Below are 18,891 nucleotides of genomic sequence, written 5' to 3' on the forward strand. Positions count from 1 at the left end.
TGATTAATTTTAGTCATACCTCACAATCATTATTAATTCGACTTTTACCCGAATAAAACCGACACGTGAAGAGTCGTTGTTAAAACGAATAATATTAACGAAAATCAAGAATCAATTAAATTATCAATTAATTTGGCTCCATACCGTACATAAATGTACTCTTGAGAATTATGTATGAATGAAACATAGAGAGATACTACTTATCAAAAAAATGAAACATAGAGAGATATTTACATGAAAAAAGAAAAAAAAAATATAGTGAGATATTTATTTTTACATAATTCATAATATTAAGAAAATAAAAATATCCCCTAAAAAGTTAGACTTGTGGAGTATATATAAATATCGAGTCCCATAACATAAAAAAATGCACATAGTTAACAAATCACAACTCTCTCCCACAACTTAATTAACAGTCGCCGGAAAATCAAGAATATGGCGGAGTCGTGGTGGAGAGCGAGAATTCAAACGCCGGAATATCCTCCCCGACGATCAACCGAGTATGGTACTACCTCCGGCGACAACCCTTTAATCGCGGAGGATTTCGCCGACGTTTTCGGTGGGCCCCCTCGCACAATTCTCTCCCACCAGTTCGCCACCAGATTCTCTATATCCTCTTCGTCGTCGTCGTCGTCGAGAGCAGGTACTGGTTTCTTCTACGAGGATATTTTCCGGGGGGCGGAGAAGGCGGCGAAGTCCGTTGAGAGGAGTGGCCGGAACCTGCCGCAGTTCAAAATTCCGGCGGGAAACCAGAGGAGCCCCGATCTCAATTACCAGCGGACCCGTCGGAACGGTAGCAGCAGCATTGATAGCGATAATTTCGGGTGGGATGATGAAAGTTACGTGGTCCGGTCAAGATCACGGTCAAAGACGAGTTCTTCGTCGGCGTTCAGCTCCGATGACTTCAGTCCTCTCCGTCCGGCGATCTCCGACGATGCTTCCTTCTTCGCCCCGAAACTCCGGTACGTGCGTCTGTCAGTGTTTCATCTTTTTAATATATATTTTTTTACAGCCATTTTTAGTGTCTGAAAATATTTCTAACACGCCGCTGTCGGAATCTTCAGAGCCGGTCGGAATTCGACAAGAACGGGAAATTACCAAAAACCCCAACAAAAGTCGCCATTTTTTGCAGACAATAATAAACCCGTTTTCAACTCTGAAAAGGACTTCTTTGAGAAGTCGAGCAACTGCCCATCAGCAGAAAGTATTAGCCACAGCAACTGCCACGTGTCAGCAGATGATTTGCACTTCAACTCACCTTCATCAGATGCTTCGTCAGCTTCACTCTCAGACACAGATCTAGAGAGAGAAACCTCCGAAATTTTGCACAAGATTTGGAGACAAGATCACTTCATGGAAGAAGAAGATGAAGATGAAGATGAAGAAGAAGGATCTGTATACTCATTTATTAATATTGAAATCAATTCAAATTACAGAGAACGAACATGTGAACCAGACGCCATAGACGAAGCTATCGCATGGGCAAAACAGAAATTTCACACACACTGCTCAGAAGAGAAACAATCAAAAGGTACGAGTCTTTTATTTTTTTTAGTTATTTATTTTTTTAGTTAATTAATTAATTATTTGATGAAAATGATGATCATATATATGTACAAAATTGCAGAACTGGTAAATGAGGACGATCTTCCAAAAGAGAACAAAGAAAGATTTCAATCAATGGTAAATAATTTTTTTTTTTAATTTCTTACTAAGAACACAATTTATTTATTTAGTTTTAATATTTTTTTTGGGAAAATACTAATTATTTCTTAATTAATTAAAATAATGGCAGATACAAGTGGAGATGCAAATACAGGAAATGAAGATATTACTGTGGTTAACGGGCAAACAAGCGGATATTCGGTTGTTATTATCGTCCCTGCATAATGTGAGATAATTTTTTTCAAATTAATAATTTGATAAAAAAAGTTTTAATTTTGTGAAAAGCTTAGCAAATAAATAATATCCTTTTTTTTTTAACCTTATTCAGATTCTATGGAATAATAGTGGTTGGGTGACGATATCTCTTATAAATATAACCGAAAACTCGCAAGTGAAGAAAGCTTATCAGAAAGCACAGCTGTGTTTACATCCCGATAAGCTACAACAGAGGGGCGCCACCGTACCGCAAAAGTACATTGCTGAGAAGGTCTTTTCGGCACTTCAGGTGAGGGTTATTTTAGTCATTTTCATGAAATTCAAGAATCGGATTATATATATGTGTGACTAAATACTAATTAAGATGTTTTTATTGTTATAGGATGCCTGGGCTGCATTTCTCTGCTAGGACGTCGTATACGAATTGCGGCGTGATTCTACAGCAGAATCATCGAGCAAATGACAGTCACTTACGAGTCGAGTTTTAGAGTTTAGTTCACAAAATATTTATCAATTTTCGATCCAGCACATTTATCTTAAATGATTGTGCATTAATCTGAAATGAGTTTACCTTAGTTTGTGTGTACTATAGTACTACTATTCGAATGTTTCGGGAAAAATTAAGTTTTCACCCATCAAGTTTGCACTGATTTCGTATTTAATCCTTCATATTCACAAGAAAACTTTTTTAGTCCTCCTTGTCAATTTTCTGTTAGTAATAACTAATAAGTAATAACGTAATCAAGCATGTGCCAATGACTACCCTAACAGACGAATTAACAGAAAATTACCAAAAGTGTTTTATTGAAACATGAGGGGCCAAATTTGAAATTGATGCAAACTCGAGGGGTGAAAACTATAATTTTCCCAAAAGGTTCTCTAATTCTTGCCGACATTATTATTAATCTTTTACTACATGATAAAAAAGCTACTTTATTTTTTCTCGCGTGGAAAAAAGAATGTTGAATCCTTAACTTTGAATGATGATCTTTTTAATGGTGCAAAAAGGAACAGTGAGGAAGATAAAACAGATAATAATTAATTACTACACAAAGCCAAGTTGATTAACCACTAATTACACAATTTACATTGCATTAAAAAAATACAAATAAAATAAAAATAATAAGAGAAACATAGATTGACTTATCCACTCCCCTGTTTTAACAATACCCTAAATTCTTCATCGGTGGTTTTAAGCATCGCCGGAAGTGCAACCTTTACTCCGGTATGTACAACCTCCAAATGCCGCGGCTTAATCCTCTTCTCCAAACTGAACGCGAAATACTGAGGAAATTCCTTCAGCTCATCCAATTTCCCCTTCATCTCTTCACTAAAATACTCGAATTTCGGCTTGAAATTATTCTCAACGCTGAAAGTGAACAGCGCCGGGCACCGGAGAACCATCGCCACCGCGTCGGATTTCGAGAACCCCATGCTGGAGAGATGCTCCAATTTCGGGATCAGAGTTTTCTCCACGCTCGAAACGAGCAAAATCGGGTCCTGGTACGCGAGCGCGTGCAGATCGGTGAAGCCTAGCCTGTGGAGATAGGTTAGGGCGGGTTTGAGCTGATCGGCGGCGTCGGAGATTAGGAATCTAGGGCATTTGTTGATGACTTTTCTGAAATTGGAGTCGGGTACTCTGAGATCGGTCGATAGGAAGGAGAAAATTGGGATTAGGTCGGAGTTTATGTCGGAGGTTAGGATTTTAGGGCACATGCCGAAGATTCTGCCGAGGTCTTTGAGATGGATGCCTTTTGATTGGAGGAAGGTGACGATTGCGTGGATTGATTGGATCGGGGCGGTGTGGAGGGTCGGGTTTTGGGTCAGGGCCCGACCCGAATCGACGCCCATGATTTCTAGGCAGAGGATTTTCTCTTTGAATTGGAGGGAGATGCTGGATTGGGTTTTTTGGTAGAGTGGGTGTTTGTGGAGTTTGTTTTTCGGTTTTTCTGTTAAGAGGTTGTTGTTGTTGTTGTTCTCTTGGTCTGGTTTTGGAGTGGTGAAGCACATGTTTGGGTTGAATGCCGCCGCCGCCGCCGCCGTCATTGTGGTGGTGGTGGTTACGGCTCCGCCGTGGAGTGTGGAGTGAGTGAGTGGGGGGGATTGGGTTGATTTGATTTGTTCGGTGGACTGTTTTCTTTTTGGTGAGTTCATGGATTGACACGTGGACGATTGGCGTGAGTTTATTGGCTTACGCTGGATATCATAATAGATTTGATTGGAAAATCTGGATCTTGTTGGAAATGACAAAAGTATCCCTGCGGGAAACACGTGGCGGGGCCTTGATGGAAATTGGGCCATAATTGGGGCCCGATAAACTTAGTATGACGAAGCCCAATTAAAACTAGTGTGACTGAAGCCCAGATTGTGAAACACGTGGCAGCCCTTGATAACAATTGGGCCATAATTAGAGCCCAAAAAATCTAGTATACGAACCCCAATTAAAACTAGTATGACTGAAGCCCAGATTGGGAAACACGTGGCGGGCCTTGATGGAAATTGGGCCATAATTGGGGCCCGGTAAACTCAGTATGACGAAGCCCAATTAAAACTTATGACGGAGTTTTTCTTCTTATTTTTAGGGCAAATTACTACCAACCACCTAAGGTAATGCCAAATTACGAAAACCCCATTCGTGTTTGGGTAATTACAAACAATCACATCAACTATGTATTGTCTTACGCTTTCACCCGTACGGAAAAAAAGTACCAACTAAATAAGGGGTTTTTTCGTAAAAAAATACATAATTGAGGAGGGTGGTTGTAAGTTTTCAAACAAGAAGGGTATTTTTTTCGTAATTTGGCTTCACCTCTTGGATGGCCGTAATTTGCCTTTTTATTTTTAATTTTACTTGTTTGGTAATTTGCAGTTTTACGCTATGGATTATGTAGCCTTTAAGAAAAAAAAATGAGTATTTTTATTTAAACAATGTGATGATAGAGCTTTTCATAATCTCACTAAGTACTAGGAAATGTTGGTATCTAAAAGATATATTTGTCTTGCGGTTTTGTTCGTCTTTTCCGGTTGAAATTACAGTCATTTTTTTGCACCGTGGCATTATTTTATTGATGTAAGAACTTAAAAGATGTACACTCAAATAAATCGATAAAAGAAATAAACAAGTGATATTCCAGCAAAATTACATGATGCTTAATTAATCGGCAAACTTGATTATTGACACGAACTTTGCATACTGCATACGCAGAACAGATCGATAAACAAGTAGTACTTGATTATACAAACACAAAAAACCAAAAAGAAGGAAACAAATAGCGATATTATCGCGCCCGAAACATGCCTATAAGCCCAAAAAGTAGCTGTTCTTTATTAGTCGTGGCGAAAGGCAGAGAAAGACTTTTCAACCACCTTGAGAAGGTGCTTAGTACTCTTTCTTGCATTAAGCGACGATGACAAATTAGTAATTCCACATTCTTTCTCCTCTTCATGAATTGTTTCCATCATTTTACATGTTCGTTGCCTCATAACTGTTATTAGTTGTGGAGGCGCCACTTCTGTTATAAACCTCGCTAGACGTGCATTCGCCATTTCTTTTCTTTTTTTCTTACAACCGAAATGTTTCGAAAACAATGAAAACTAGGATATTATATTTTGAGCTTGTAAGAGAAGTAGGAGTTGTGTAGAACTTTAGACGAGCCCGGTTGGTATTTATATAGCTCTATTTACGGATTTATTTACGACTTATCGTTTTTTTTGTTAATAATCATTTTTAGATGTTTATGCCGCCTCTTACTTTTCGAATTTATTATCCGATAATAATGTGTTTGAAATTTATTAATGAGGCGGGACCGGACGGTGTTACGTGTTTAAAGTTAGATAGGGAATTCGGATATCCGGTGTAGATCTTGTTTTTGTTTGCTTCGAAATTGTTTGATTTATACTTTTTTAGGGTTTGTCTTGGCTTGTAGAAATTTCTGCTTTTTGGTTTGAAAAATTCACATGGAGGAAAGAAATGTGTTGTGACATGCTTATCTGTAATTGCTGTCTTGAGTTACCTGCTATGCACGGCATTAAAAATAAAACATTTCCATTTAATTTTTATGTTTTTTTTTACAATTTATTTAGACTTTTTGGAACTTAATTAGGAAATTGAAATTTGGTTGTTCAATACAAATAAATCTCCATAAATTAATACAGTCGGATCTAGCTAAAATCTATTAATTTAGCGAAATATTAAATTATTTAACTAATAATTTAGTAGATTTTTACCAAATTGTGACCAGAAGAAACTATTATTTAAACGAGATTACTAATTTATCGAGTATCTACTGTATTCAATTTCAGAATAGCAAGAAAATTAACCTCTGGTGTTAGCCTATCATAGGCGCCGTATCAGCCAGGTAATTCATTGTCTGATTAGAACATAAAAGCGTGTTTTGAAATTTAAGGGGATTCGGATTATCTTTTAAAAAAGAACGTTTTTGGACGGATTGTGGAAAATGACCACAATATACCTTTACATAAAAAGAAAACTAAAAAAAGAAAAATAATTTTGGACCTTGGTTACACTTTTTTCCGGTCATTTTCCAGCGTTCGTGAGCTCACGAGCCTTATTATTTTTATTTTTATATTTTATTTTTATTTAAATAATATGTAATAATATAAAGTATTATGAAATGAACATATAAATATTAAAAAATATATACCATAACAGTTTATTGGTTCTTTGTAATTTTTCATTATATAATCCAAATACTTTTTAATAATAAAAAATTCATAGTTAAGAAAAAAAAAACATTAATTGAGCTTGGACTCGAGCTCGAGCTCGAGTAAAAAAAAAAAAAAACTCGATGAGCTCAATCTCGAGCCAAAAAAAAAAAAACTCGACGAGCTTGAGCTCGAGCCTCCAAAACAGGCAAGCACGGCTCGTTCACTCCACTCCTTATAACCAGACTTGAATAGAATATCCTTTTACATTATTCAATAGTATTTTAATTAATGAAAAATCATGCAATTACACCTTTTAATGGCATTCTGGTGATATTTGTAATTCTGGCGAATAAGATAATGATTTTTTTTATAATTTAAACATATCTTAATAAATTTGTAATTTACCCTTTGCAATATTTGGGTTTTAGTAGTTGAAGGCTTGGAGCCAAAATTAACTACCCTGATTTCTAAGCCAGAGAAGCTATTGGCGCATAATAATATTATTTTCTCATTCACAAAGTAATTAATTGCGTGCCTAAATTTTTGGGAAAAAAAAAATTTGGAAAAAAAAAAAAAAAAAATGAAACCAAACACCTGTCAATATTTTCTGCCATTAATTTCTCTCATGAATTACCCACCTACGATTTCTCCTCTTCTTTCGAACACAGCCCACTTTATAGATGGACGAGTTGCATGCAACTCTCATGCAATTGTAATACATACAATTTTGTCTTCTCTGCACAAACCAAATCAACAATCCCCCATCTTCACATTATATTCTCTCTCTAGTTTTCTCATTCCATTCAAGAAACTTTCTCTCTCTCTAGAAATAATCATGAGAAGGCAAATAAGCTGTATTAACTACTGGGTTGAGGTTGCACCATCACCGTTGATTTATCCGCACAAGGCATCAAACGCGCCAAAACTCGAGACAATAGCCGAAGAAGGATCCTCGGAGAAAATCGAAGCAACTATTATCACAATGAAGGCTTTATATATTCTTCCAATCATACTCTCTATAGCTTCTTACCTGCTGATAAATAGATTGTCCTTCACTTGACATTAACAAACCATAAGAACAACACAAATTCCTTCATTCATTAATATTTCTTCCATTTACGTGAATTCGACAACATTGTAGAAGAAAAGGAATGCAGGTGGCGATGGAAAATCGAATTTTGGTGGCGGGCGAAAGAAAGCTTTTCGGGTGAGGAATTTAAAGAATTGACAAAGCTAATTCAATAGGTTTTCTTTAAGTGTTTGTTCTTTTACAAGACATTGTTTGGCTCTATCCTAGGAATCGGTAACTTCTATCATGTAAAATTTTTGTGACTTACTTACAATTTTGTATTCTTAGTTTCTACCATTTGTGTTTTAAAGATTTTCGGATTTTACCGATATCGATAATTAAATATCGCCCATTGATTGCAATTAGATGCATTAATTTTTCCGTAAATACTCAAAAAACTTAGCCATATATGAAAAGGGAAAACTCTGCTACTCGAAATAATTCATTTCCTAATGTATTTTCCCAATAAAATTCAAGATCATATAAACATATATAAAATCACAAGCATTTACATACAGCAAGAAGCATCCAATACTAAAACATGTGTAGCATGCGTGTTTAATCTCATCAACTTGAAGAGTTCAGAAATTAACCGAAACTATACCGCATAAAGATCAATATACATAATACACACACCAACATGGATGTGTGTGTGTGAGAGAGATATATTCATAATAACACAATAAAATAGTGAACAACAGATCATAATCGACCGAAAAACATCCATAAATCCTCCATTCCATTGAAAGGAACACTTCCAAAAAATGTCATCTGTAAAATATAATTAAATAAGATGACTTTAGACGATACATGCATCCACTGAAGAACATCAACAAAAGTAAAGAACAATATATAGTAGTTGCTAAGTCGGAAACAAAATCATTCGGAAGATTTTTAGTATAACTCAATCTCGGTTAAGTATGAGACATTACTATGGAACACATTAAACAGAATCAGAACGAATAACGGAGTCATTATTTTACCTTTCAACTCGAAATGGGCTTCCAGTTCCAGGATAAATTTGATGTATCACCATATGGTCTGAAACAGAGACATACAAAAGAAAAGATTTATATCATTACATAACCTTTTCCATTTAATCTATGCAAAAAAAGTTCAATAAATTTCAGAAAATCAAGTCCCACATCGGCAAAGAGTTCAAATCTTAGAAAAAAATTGTATATAAGGGTGGCCAAATTTCGAGTTTTACCTTGGGTTATTGACATGAAGCAACAAGAAGACAAAGGCGATAAATATTAAAGAAGTGCCAATAGAAATGTAGGCTATCCCAAGAAAATCATTATGGCCACCTAGCCAAGTAGATGTTGAGAGAACGAGCTTTTTGCTCCCACTAAAACTGTAGGTATTGTAATTGTTGAAGAGATTGACTGAGATGACATCATCAGCATCTAAATCCTCTTCGATTCTTCCGTACAACTTCCGGAAAGTGGGCAGAGCAGATGTACGCATCCATACAATAAGGTCCTCTTGATCACTCAACTATTTGATGCAATTTATTACAATAAAGAAATAAAGAAAAATGAGAAGAATAGCATTATTAGTTAGTTCTAAATTTAGAAGGTAAAGTCACTCACAGGAATGCTGGGATCAAGATTCGCACCACCAATTAGAGTACCGTTTTGAAAATTGACGGGGTAAACTTGTTTCCCAAATTTATGTTCACGGTCACTCTTCCACGCAATGTTTTTCCGGTTGACTTTTAGGTCAACTACTCCACGGGAAAAAGAGTATGTGTCGTTAAATAAACTCCAGGCAATGAGACCACATGGGACAATCGGGTGGCCATGGTTAGCATCTTCAGGGTGACAGGAACTTGCATCATGGTACTTTAGTCCATGCAAGAGCTGCTTATCGCTTCGACTTTTTACATACCTTCATTGAAAGGAAAATCTATCGATATAATAACAAGATAACAAGAAAGACATCATTTACGTGAAAAAAAAAGAGAGTATTTACCGTCTATGGTTCTGGTAGTAGTTGTCAAGCTGGTAATAGATATATATTGGAGCTTTCATGTGTTTGGGAATCTACATACAAATTTGAATCAACGGATTTCCATGTTAGGGCTTCCAAACATAAAAATAAATCAACGACGATAAAAGCTTACCTAACAATATCAAGTATGCTATTTTTAAGACAAGACTACTAGCTAAAGTTCCTAAGAAATTGCGCGACGAGAAACGCAGAGACACTATTTTCAAGGCGAATTGACAGGCTCACATTGATCATATTAAATAGAATCAAATTGGGGCCAGAAGATACAATATATCATTTGTATTTGAGATAAAGCTGATGGCAATAAAAGTTACTACCTTCAGGGATTTAGAGCAATTTTTGGATATGGAATCATCTTTAATATACGCCAACTTGTTGCTTCTGTATGGTTCTGGCACACATTCCCCGTCGTATCTATACACAATTTCAACAACCTAAAAATACAACGCCAACCAATATTCAAAACCAAATTTTATCTGTTACTTACATACTATTAAAATATACTCGCATATCAACACATTGAAGAGAAGGAAGATATTTTACACTTCTCGAAGCGTGAAGAGCGACAATCCCAATTGGAATAAAGATCAAGCCCACAACAAAAAATACCGAAATGACCTGTCGAGAACAATAAGCCAATTGAAACAAAGCACATAATTCGAAGTGCCGAAAATAAATTGAGCTAGCTGTTCGATCAATCATGATTCGTATCCATATGAACACGACTATTATCATTTGCTTACAAATGGAGGCGATAGAACAGGTTTACAAGCTGGGAGACTTTGTTGAGTAAACTGGTGTAAGACTGCAAAATAACAATAAATAACCATTAGTTACTACAAAGTATTAACTATGTGTAACTGGTAAATTATATCCCAATTCCCACCACCACAATTAATAAACACAAATTCTTCTTACAGATGACATTAACAGAAAATTTACATCAAATTCGTATACTAACCCCAAGAAGAAATTGAGATTTACATACATAGATACACACACACATACATACATACATACAAGGGTTGAAGGATGGAATTAGAATACTTACATTTGGAGCGGCGGCTCTGTTGGAGTGACACAGAATCAGCTACAATTCCAGCAGACGAAGAACTTCTTCCATCCATTTCCATTTAATCCCAATTCTCAGTGACTAGAATTAACCCTAACTTGTTCAATTTGGCGAACCATGAAAGCTGAAATTCTTCGCTGATTTCAGCTTCCTGCATATACAAACACGACGAAAACTCACTCCCATTGATGGATACAGAAAATATTGATAAATCAAGAGGAAGGGGGAAAATATCAGGGGGAAAAAACACCTACCGGAGGGGGCGTACAGTAATTGGTAAAATATCGGAACACGATTAAGAAGTAATCGCAACCTAGGAATTGATAACGGAGAAGATGAATAATTAACGGTGACGAAACGATCGGAGGAAAATGTTCATTGTAATTTTGATACAAGGCTTAAAGCGGGTCAACTCCGCCGTTTAGAACACGATTTTACCAGTAGTTGGTTTTGCGTTTTATCTTGACTAGCTGTTGATTGTGATAAACTAAATTGTTTTTTTTTTTTTTTCTCCTCAAAAAAAAATTTGTATTTTTTTTTAATTGAATTAATTAATCTATATATAATATAAAAAGAGGATCTATGCCCTCAATGATTGACATGTGGCAAATGATGATGTCATTTGTTAAAATTACTTAGTTGGAGTTCAATTGATGAGGTGGATTCTTCAATTGATTAGGTGGCATTTTTATTTATGGATGTTTTTAAGTTTTTTCCTATTTTACATTTACACAATCATTAAATAATTACCACATGTATATATATTATTTCCAAAGTTAATATTTTATAAATTCGAAATAAAAAAATCTTATTTATATTTTCAGTATTTCAAAATATATTTATTGAAAAAAATTCATGTTTTCAAAAAAAAGAAAAAAATTCACGAAACTCAATTTTTTTACGAATATTCAAATAATTTTCATAAAAAAAAATATTTTTTTAAATACTAAAATATTAAAATAAAGGAATATGTTGTTGTTGTTTTTTTTTTTTTTTTTAATTTTCAATATTTTAGAATATTCGAGTATCCATTCCATTAAAAATAATAATAAAAAAATGTTTTATTTTTTAATTGAACTATTTAATAAATATACAATATTTTTTGTATATAATTTTTATTATACCATATTTCAAATTAAAAATAATTATACTATTTAATAAATATGCAATATTTTGAAATTTGAAAATTTAATAATTTAAATGCAGTATATTTTAACAATTTAAAGCATATTTGTTGTTTTCTAAATTTTTTGTGATCTCCAGCCCGCAATTGTTAGGACAAGAAATTGTTTTCAAAATGCAGTAGTTTTAAAGTATATTTCGAAAACACTATTTATTATATAATATGTTTCGAACTATAAACCGGATTATGTATTATATTTGTCAATTACTATTTCAAATAAAATATCAAATCACCAATACAAAGGAATCTTTAATATTCCAAGATTCCTTCATGTCATCTTTGATTGATTTAATTTACACTTTAATTCAAAATTGAATGGTAAAAAATAAAAATCGTATCTTCATATTTAATGTTTTTATATTGCAAGAATTTTTTCCACAAGTTATTATTTTATTTTTTTGGGTTGTTTCCTTTATTTGTTTGATTTGATTTGATTTACTAATATATAAATCTTTTGAATTTTTAATTTTTCCATAGAATCTATATATAATATAAAAAGAGCATCTATGCCCTATATGAATGACATGTGGCAAATGCTGATGTCATTTATCAAAATTGCTTAGTTGGAGTTCAATTGATGAGGTGGATTTTTAAATTGATGAGTTGTCAATTTTATTTTGGTATGTATTTAAGTTCTTTCCTATTTCATATTTGCACAATCATCTAATAATTGCAATATATATATATATATATATATATATATATATATATATATATATATATATATATATATATATATATATATATATATATATATATATATCATATTTTATGCAATTCAATGTCCTACAAATTAAAAAAAAACATTTTTTTTATATAATTTTTATTTTTTAAAATATATTTTTCGAATTTAGTATGAATATTCAATTTTTTAATTAAACATATATCTTTTTGAATTTAGATTTTTTTTTTATAATAATCTTCAAAATATTTTATCAATTTATTAGTCATATTGTTTTATAAATATACATTAATGTATTTTATTAATGCATTATTATCAATAAGGATTTTATTAATGCATTAATAATTTACTGCAGCTATGATCCAAAGTAATAATATTTTTCATTTTATCACTCTATTATTGATCCATAACAATTTATTGCAAAATAACCAATAAGGAAAGGAATCAATTCTAAATCAATTTCAATAATGCCGAATCCATTTTAATACATGTCATTGTGTTGTCATTTATTTTAATTTACTTTAATTACGGAAAATCCTTCATTACTTTATAATAAGAATCATTATTATTAATTAAGAATACATAGACTCGAAATATGGTCAATAATTTTTTTTTTCAAGCTATTATACGAAAGTGTAGGTTTACCCAATGCACCTATATAGTTGGCTGCGGGTTCCTTCACTACACAAAAAAAGAAAAATAAAAATACATAGCTAATTTCATCTAGATTTACATTTTGTTAAAAAAATTCATCCATTGCTATATAGTATCTATATATTATATAAAAAGAGTATATATGCCTTCATTAATGACATGTGGCTAATTCCTATGTCATTTTCTTAAATCGCTTAGTTGGCACTCAATTGATGACGTGTAATACTCAATTGTTTATTAGACATTTTAATCTTGGTATGTTTTTAGGTTATTTCCTATTTAACATGTACACATTCATTTAACAATTACACCATATATATATATATATATATATATATATATATATATATATATATATATATATATATATATATATATATATATATATATATATATATATATATATATATATATATATATATATATATATATATATATTATTTCTTTAATATTTAAATTTTTCGAAACATATATTTTTCGCCTATATTTAAAAAAAATTCAGGAACCTCAATTTTTAATGAATGAATATTCAATTTTTTTATATTTGGTATATATTTTCATTTTTTTTGTATTTTTCTAATATTAATTACTCGAAATATAATATATTTATAGAATTAGTTTTTTTTTTTAATTTAGAAAACTCAATTTTTAATGTATGAATATTCAATTTTTTTATATTTTGTATATATTTTCGTTTTGTTTTTATACTTTTGTATTATTAATTCCTTGAATTATATTACGTTTATAGAATTAGATGTTTAAATTTTTTTATTTAAATTAATATATCAATTTCAATATATTATTTAAGATTTATAATTTTTTTATTAGAAAAAACATGTGTAGTCAATTATTTATATATTGATTTTTTTTAATTAAAACTAACATGTGTATATATTTTTTTCAAATGATTCAGAATCTCCTAATATATTTTCAATTAGGATAGTAAGTATTGGAAGTGTAATAATATCCACCAAAATGATGGGATTTAAAGTATATTAATATTCACTTCTTTAAATACTTCCTATAATATATATCTACAATATTTTTTCTCAATACAAAATATATCCTCCTTTTATTGTATTTAATGTTTTTGATATTATTACCATATTTAATTGATTGTTTCTTTTTTCATCGTTTATAGACAAGTATATAAACCCCCCACATATTCACTTTATTCCACCATCATTTTATTGTCATTATGTGAGTTAGTTCTTTCGTCATTTTGTATTGAGAATTTTTTTTCACTATTGACCTGTATTTGTATTTTCATCTCATAATTTTAATTATTTTGTGTACAATTCCGCTATTGAATTGTAATTTTTATTGTATCAGTAAATTTTAATTTGGATTTCTTATTAATTAATAATTGATTTTAATCAATATTTTAATATATACAGTGTTCATCTTTATGATTTTTTTTCTTTTCAGATAACTACAATGGCAATTGACGAGTCCGGACATTCTACACAAATTTGTATATATTATGCCGTTTGACGTATAAGTGGGGGCAAAAAAAATAATCTAGGTGATGAAACTTACAAAGGGTTGTCGAGGTTATCAGTAAGTTTTAATTTGTATTTCTTATTAATTAATAATTGATTTTAATCAATATTTTTATATATACAGTGTTCATCGTTATGTTTTTTTTTTCTTTTCAGATAACAACAATGGCAATTGACGTGTCCAAACATTGTACACAAATTTGTATATATTATGCAGTTTGACGTATAATTGGAGGCAAAAAAATAATCTAGGTGATGAAACTTACAAAGGGTTGTCGAATGTTGTATTGAATGGAGAAAAAATTGTGTATGCAGAATGATATAGTATTGTATTACATACATCATTTACAGAGGAGTTCCAAATACTACTCAAAGTTACAACCAATAATTCTTTTGTACACGATGTCAAATTTTTATATTAATTATGTTTCTCTAATGATGATATTCATATTTTGATGTATTTTCTTTTTATTCTATTATGTCAACTGATTATGAATTATTCCTTAATACTATCATAAATTATGTATTATTTTTATACTTGGAAACGTTTAAAATATAATTATAATAATAACATATTATGAATTAATAATATACAATATGATTTCTCTTTTTTCATCGCACCATTCTTATTATTTCTCTTTTTCTTTTAATCACAACGAAGATTTTTGAATTATTTTTTTCTTACTAATACTTTGGTGATGCACTATGATCCAATTTAACTACGTTTTGTTTATTGAATGAGATGTTAGTTGGCAACATATATTCGTTTGCGCTTGACAACACACTTAATATAACAAAAGTTACGAATATCGATTAAACTATTTTTTTTCTATTTGATTTTGTATTATTAATAATTAGCTGTTCGTTTATCTTAATATTATTACCTATGTTTGCTCATTTAAATCTTTTGTTATTTTTTATATTTTTTAATTGTTTACTTCGTATAAATTGTTTATGTTTTATCATTGTTATTTTTTAATACTGTTTAGGGATAAGAATAATTGTTAATTAATTTTTTCCACAACATTTTAAATAAATTATAAAACAATCCCCGCATAGTATCTATCTACATATAATACAAAAAAGAGTTCTATAGCCTAAATGAATGACATGTGTCAAATGCCTATGTCAAACCTCCAAATTGCTTAGCTGGCACTAAAAAAATTATGTGTATTAGTCAATTACTTAATCATCATTTTTAGCTTGGTATGTACTTAAGTTTATTCCTAGATTAAATTTGCACACTCATTTATGATATATATATCCGCATATACATGTAACATTTTCACATATAAAATTGCATCATTAATATAATTTACTAATATATTCCAAATATTATATTTAAATTTGTAAATGTATCTATTTATTACACGAATAAATTAATTATTTAGATTTCTTTTATTTTTATTATAATTATTTAATTCAGTTTAGTAGTATAAATTGTTAGATTAGTATTTTTATTAATAAAATTATTAGGGTCAGGATTAGCATTAGTATTAACATTAAAATTAGTATTAGCATTAGTACATGTACACTAGCATTAACATTAACACCATTAACATATTAGTATTAGTATTAGTATTAGTATTAGCGTTAACATCAGTCACAATATCAGTATCAGTATTAACATCAGTATAAGTATTACCATTAGTATTAGTCTTATTATTAATATTAATATTAATGTAATTATTAATATCAATATTAGTATTAATATGAATTTTAGAACATGTATAAATATTAGTATGAATATGGATATTAGTATTAGTATTACTATAAGTATAAGTAAAAATATTAGTATTACTGTTAGTATTAGTATTAGTATCAGTATCAATATCAATATCAGTACAAGTATCAATATCAATATCAATATCAGTACCAGTATCAGTATCAATATCAGTATCAGTATTAATATCAGTATCAAAATCAGTATCAGTATCACTATCTGTATTAGTATCAATATCAGTATCAATACCGGTACCAGTACTACCAATACCAGTTCCAATATCAGTGCCTATACATGTGCCAGTACCAGTACCAGTATCAGTACCAGTATCAGTACCAGTATCAGTATCAGTATGAGTATTCGTATCAGTATGAGTATCAGTATCAGTATCAGTATCACTATCACTATCAATATTAGTATGAGTATCAGTATAAGTATCAGTATCAATATTAGTATTAGTATTAATATTAGTATTAGTCTTAGTCTTAGTATTAGTATTAGTATTAGTATTAGTATTAGTATTAGTAGTGTTAGTATTAGTATTAGTATTAGTTTTAATATTAGTATTAGTATTAATATTAATATTAGTATTAGTGTTATCATTACTTTTAGTATTATTGTTACAGTATATTCCCCGCTAGGGTTTACCTTTAGGGGTTTTAGAAGAAAAAAAAAAAAAGGACGTGGCAGCAGAAGACCCACCCGGTGATAAGGAGCCATCATTGGCATTGATATTGTAAATAGTATTAGTATTAGTATTAGTATTAGTATTAGTATTAGTATTACTATTTGTATTAGTATTAATATTAGTATTAGTAATAATATTAGTATTAATATTAGTATTAGTATTAATATTAGTATTAGTATTAGTATTCGTATTCGTATTCGTATTCATATTCGTATTATTATTAGTATTAGTATTAATGTTATTATTAATATTATAATTAATAATAGAATTAGTAGTAGCATCAGAATTAGTATTAACATTAGTATTAGTATTTGTCACAATATTAGTATTAATATTAGTATTAGTACTAGAATTTGATTTAGTATTAGTATTAGTATTAGTATTAGTATTAGTATTAGTATTAGTATTAGTATTAGTATTAGTATTCGTATTCGTATTCATATTCGTATTTGTATTATTGTTAGTATTAGTATTGATGTTATTATTAATATTATGCTTAATATTAGAATTACAATTACCAGTAGCATTAGAATTAATAGTAGTATTTGTCACAATATCAGTTTCAGTTTCAATATTTGCATGAGTATGAGTATCAATATCAGTATGAAGTATGAATATTATTATGTGTGTCAGTATTAGTATGAGCATCAATATCAGTATAAGTATTAGTATTAGTATGGGTATTAATATGAGCATAAGTATGAGTATCAGTATCAATATCAATATTAATATCAATATCAATATTAGTGTTAGTATCAGTATCAGTATCAATATCATTATCAGTATTAATAATAGTATTAGTATTCGTATTATGAGTAATATTACTTGCAATGTTGTCTACAAGGAAAATTTCCAGCGGCTATGAATGTACATCACGAAAAATGTATATTGTCATTCAAATGCATTTTGTTGTTTATATTATTTATATGTATAATTATTTTGTTGTGTTAGATTTATTTCCACTTTATGTTAATTTTACTGTCGACTCCAATGATTTTTTTAATTAAGGTCATTTAGTATAAATTGTATTTATTTCTTACACTTTTTGGCGATTCATGTTTCAGTAATGTGTATCACTGATTGTATTTGAAGAATAAAAAAATGTGTATGTTAATCGCAGGGAATTAGACGAGTTATAGAAAATATCAATGCATGTGTTGTAAAGCACTACTTTGATAATTAAGTTTCACGTTAAGAATTTGAATGTCTTGGACAAGATAGTTTTAACATTTGGGTCAAATAGTATTTATTTTTTGTATCACAATTTTATAGTTTTTAATATTTTATTTTATCATTTATTTTGTTTCACTTGGTACTTGAAACAAATGGAACATATAGTATTTTTTTAGTTTTTGGATTATATCGTATTTTCATTTTTTAAATTGTACCCATGAATCGTATTAGCACACCCTCTTTTCATTCATAGAGGTATTCAATTTATATCCTTGACGTGTTTTAGTCGTTAATACATTTCAATCTTATAATAGATTCCCGTGCATCGCACGGGTAAGTTACTAGTAAAATGTTGAATTCTTTGTATTAGATCTATTACTAAAAGTGCTAGATCTGAAATTAAGTATGATATTATCTCAAAAAAAAAAAAAAAAAAAAAAAATTAAGTATGATGTATCAATAATATTCATATTTAAGAATAATCATACCCTCATTTGTCTCGTTTTATGAATAACATTGTGTTTTTTCTTCTTTTTAATCACTAACTACAAACTTTATTGCAAGAATCGAGAAGCAAATG

The 18,891-nt window shown here is 30.2% G+C and overlaps 4 protein-coding genes across 4 annotated transcripts; 1 reads left to right on the forward strand and 3 right to left on the reverse strand.

Moving 5' to 3' along the window:
* Positions 1-306: 306 nt before the first annotated feature.
* Positions 307-2,516, forward strand: LOC105951351 (uncharacterized). The gene is made up of 6 exons (XM_012974774.2): positions 307-962; positions 1,065-1,531; positions 1,628-1,683; positions 1,796-1,891; positions 1,994-2,170; positions 2,264-2,516. The coding sequence occupies exons 1-6, from the start codon at positions 436-438 to the stop codon at positions 2,288-2,290; spliced, it is 1,350 nt and encodes a 449-aa protein (XP_012830228.2). The 5' UTR covers positions 307-435; the 3' UTR covers positions 2,291-2,516.
* Positions 2,517-2,895: 379 nt separating this feature from the next.
* On the reverse strand, positions 2,896-4,055 carry LOC105951353 (transcription termination factor MTEF1, chloroplastic). Its single transcript, XM_012974777.2, has one exon. The coding sequence runs from the start codon at positions 4,033-4,035 to the stop codon at positions 3,025-3,027; it is 1,011 nt and encodes a 336-aa protein (XP_012830231.2). The 5' UTR covers positions 4,036-4,055; the 3' UTR covers positions 2,896-3,024.
* Positions 4,056-4,987: 932 nt separating this feature from the next.
* On the reverse strand, positions 4,988-5,532 carry LOC148768633 (galactosyltransferase family protein). Its single transcript, XM_088822025.1, has one exon. The coding sequence runs from the start codon at positions 5,425-5,427 to the stop codon at positions 5,209-5,211; it is 219 nt and encodes a 72-aa protein (XP_088678151.1). The 5' UTR covers positions 5,428-5,532; the 3' UTR covers positions 4,988-5,208.
* A 2,593-nt stretch (positions 5,533-8,125) lies between these two features.
* Positions 8,126-18,817, reverse strand: LOC105951354 (putative ALA-interacting subunit 2). Its single transcript, XM_088822023.1, has 11 exons — positions 18,643-18,817; positions 10,961-11,216; positions 10,686-10,857; positions 10,378-10,439; positions 10,178-10,252; positions 9,952-10,068; positions 9,596-9,666; positions 9,214-9,511; positions 8,829-9,118; positions 8,602-8,659; positions 8,126-8,389 (listed from the first exon to the last, which is right to left on the reverse strand). Exons 3-10 carry the CDS (start codon positions 10,765-10,767, stop codon positions 8,605-8,607), a joined length of 1,050 nt encoding a protein of 349 aa, XP_088678149.1. The 5' UTR covers positions 10,768-10,857; positions 10,961-11,216; positions 18,643-18,817; the 3' UTR covers positions 8,126-8,389; positions 8,602-8,604.
* Between the last annotated feature and the right edge of the window lie 74 nt (positions 18,818-18,891).

Source organism: Erythranthe guttata, chromosome 8 (genome assembly GCF_056151865.1).
Source record: "Erythranthe guttata isolate IM_541 chromosome 8, IM_541, whole genome shotgun sequence".
NCBI lineage: Eukaryota > Viridiplantae > Streptophyta > Magnoliopsida > Lamiales > Phrymaceae > Erythranthe > Erythranthe guttata.

Bases quoted from the DNA above. Each gene is read 5' to 3' on its own strand.
- LOC105951351 (XM_012974774.2), top strand. From the start codon at position 436: ATGGCGGAGTCGTGGTGGAGAGCGAGAATTCAAACGCCGGAATATCCT. The intron at 1,684-1,795 runs GTAAATAATTTT...AAATAATGGCAG, and splicing joins AAGAAAGATTTCAATCAATG to ATACAAGTGGAGATGCAAAT. The intron at 2,171-2,263 runs GTGAGGGTTATT...TTATTGTTATAG, and splicing joins AGGTCTTTTCGGCACTTCAG to GATGCCTGGGCTGCATTTCT.
- LOC105951353 (XM_012974777.2), bottom strand. From the start codon at position 4,035: ATGAACTCACCAAAAAGAAAACAGTCCACCGAACAAATCAAATCAACC.
- LOC148768633 (XM_088822025.1), bottom strand. From the start codon at position 5,427: ATGGCGAATGCACGTCTAGCGAGGTTTATAACAGAAGTGGCGCCTCCA.
- LOC105951354 (XM_088822023.1), bottom strand. From the start codon at position 10,767: ATGGAAATGGATGGAAGAAGTTCTTCGTCTGCTGGAATTGTAGCTGAT. The intron at 10,440-10,685 runs GTAAGTATTCTA...GTTATTTTGCAG, and splicing joins ACAGAGCCGCCGCTCCAAAT to TCTTACACCAGTTTACTCAA. The intron at 10,253-10,377 runs GTAAGCAAATGA...TGTTCTCGACAG, and splicing joins CTGTTCTATCGCCTCCATTT to GTCATTTCGGTATTTTTTGT.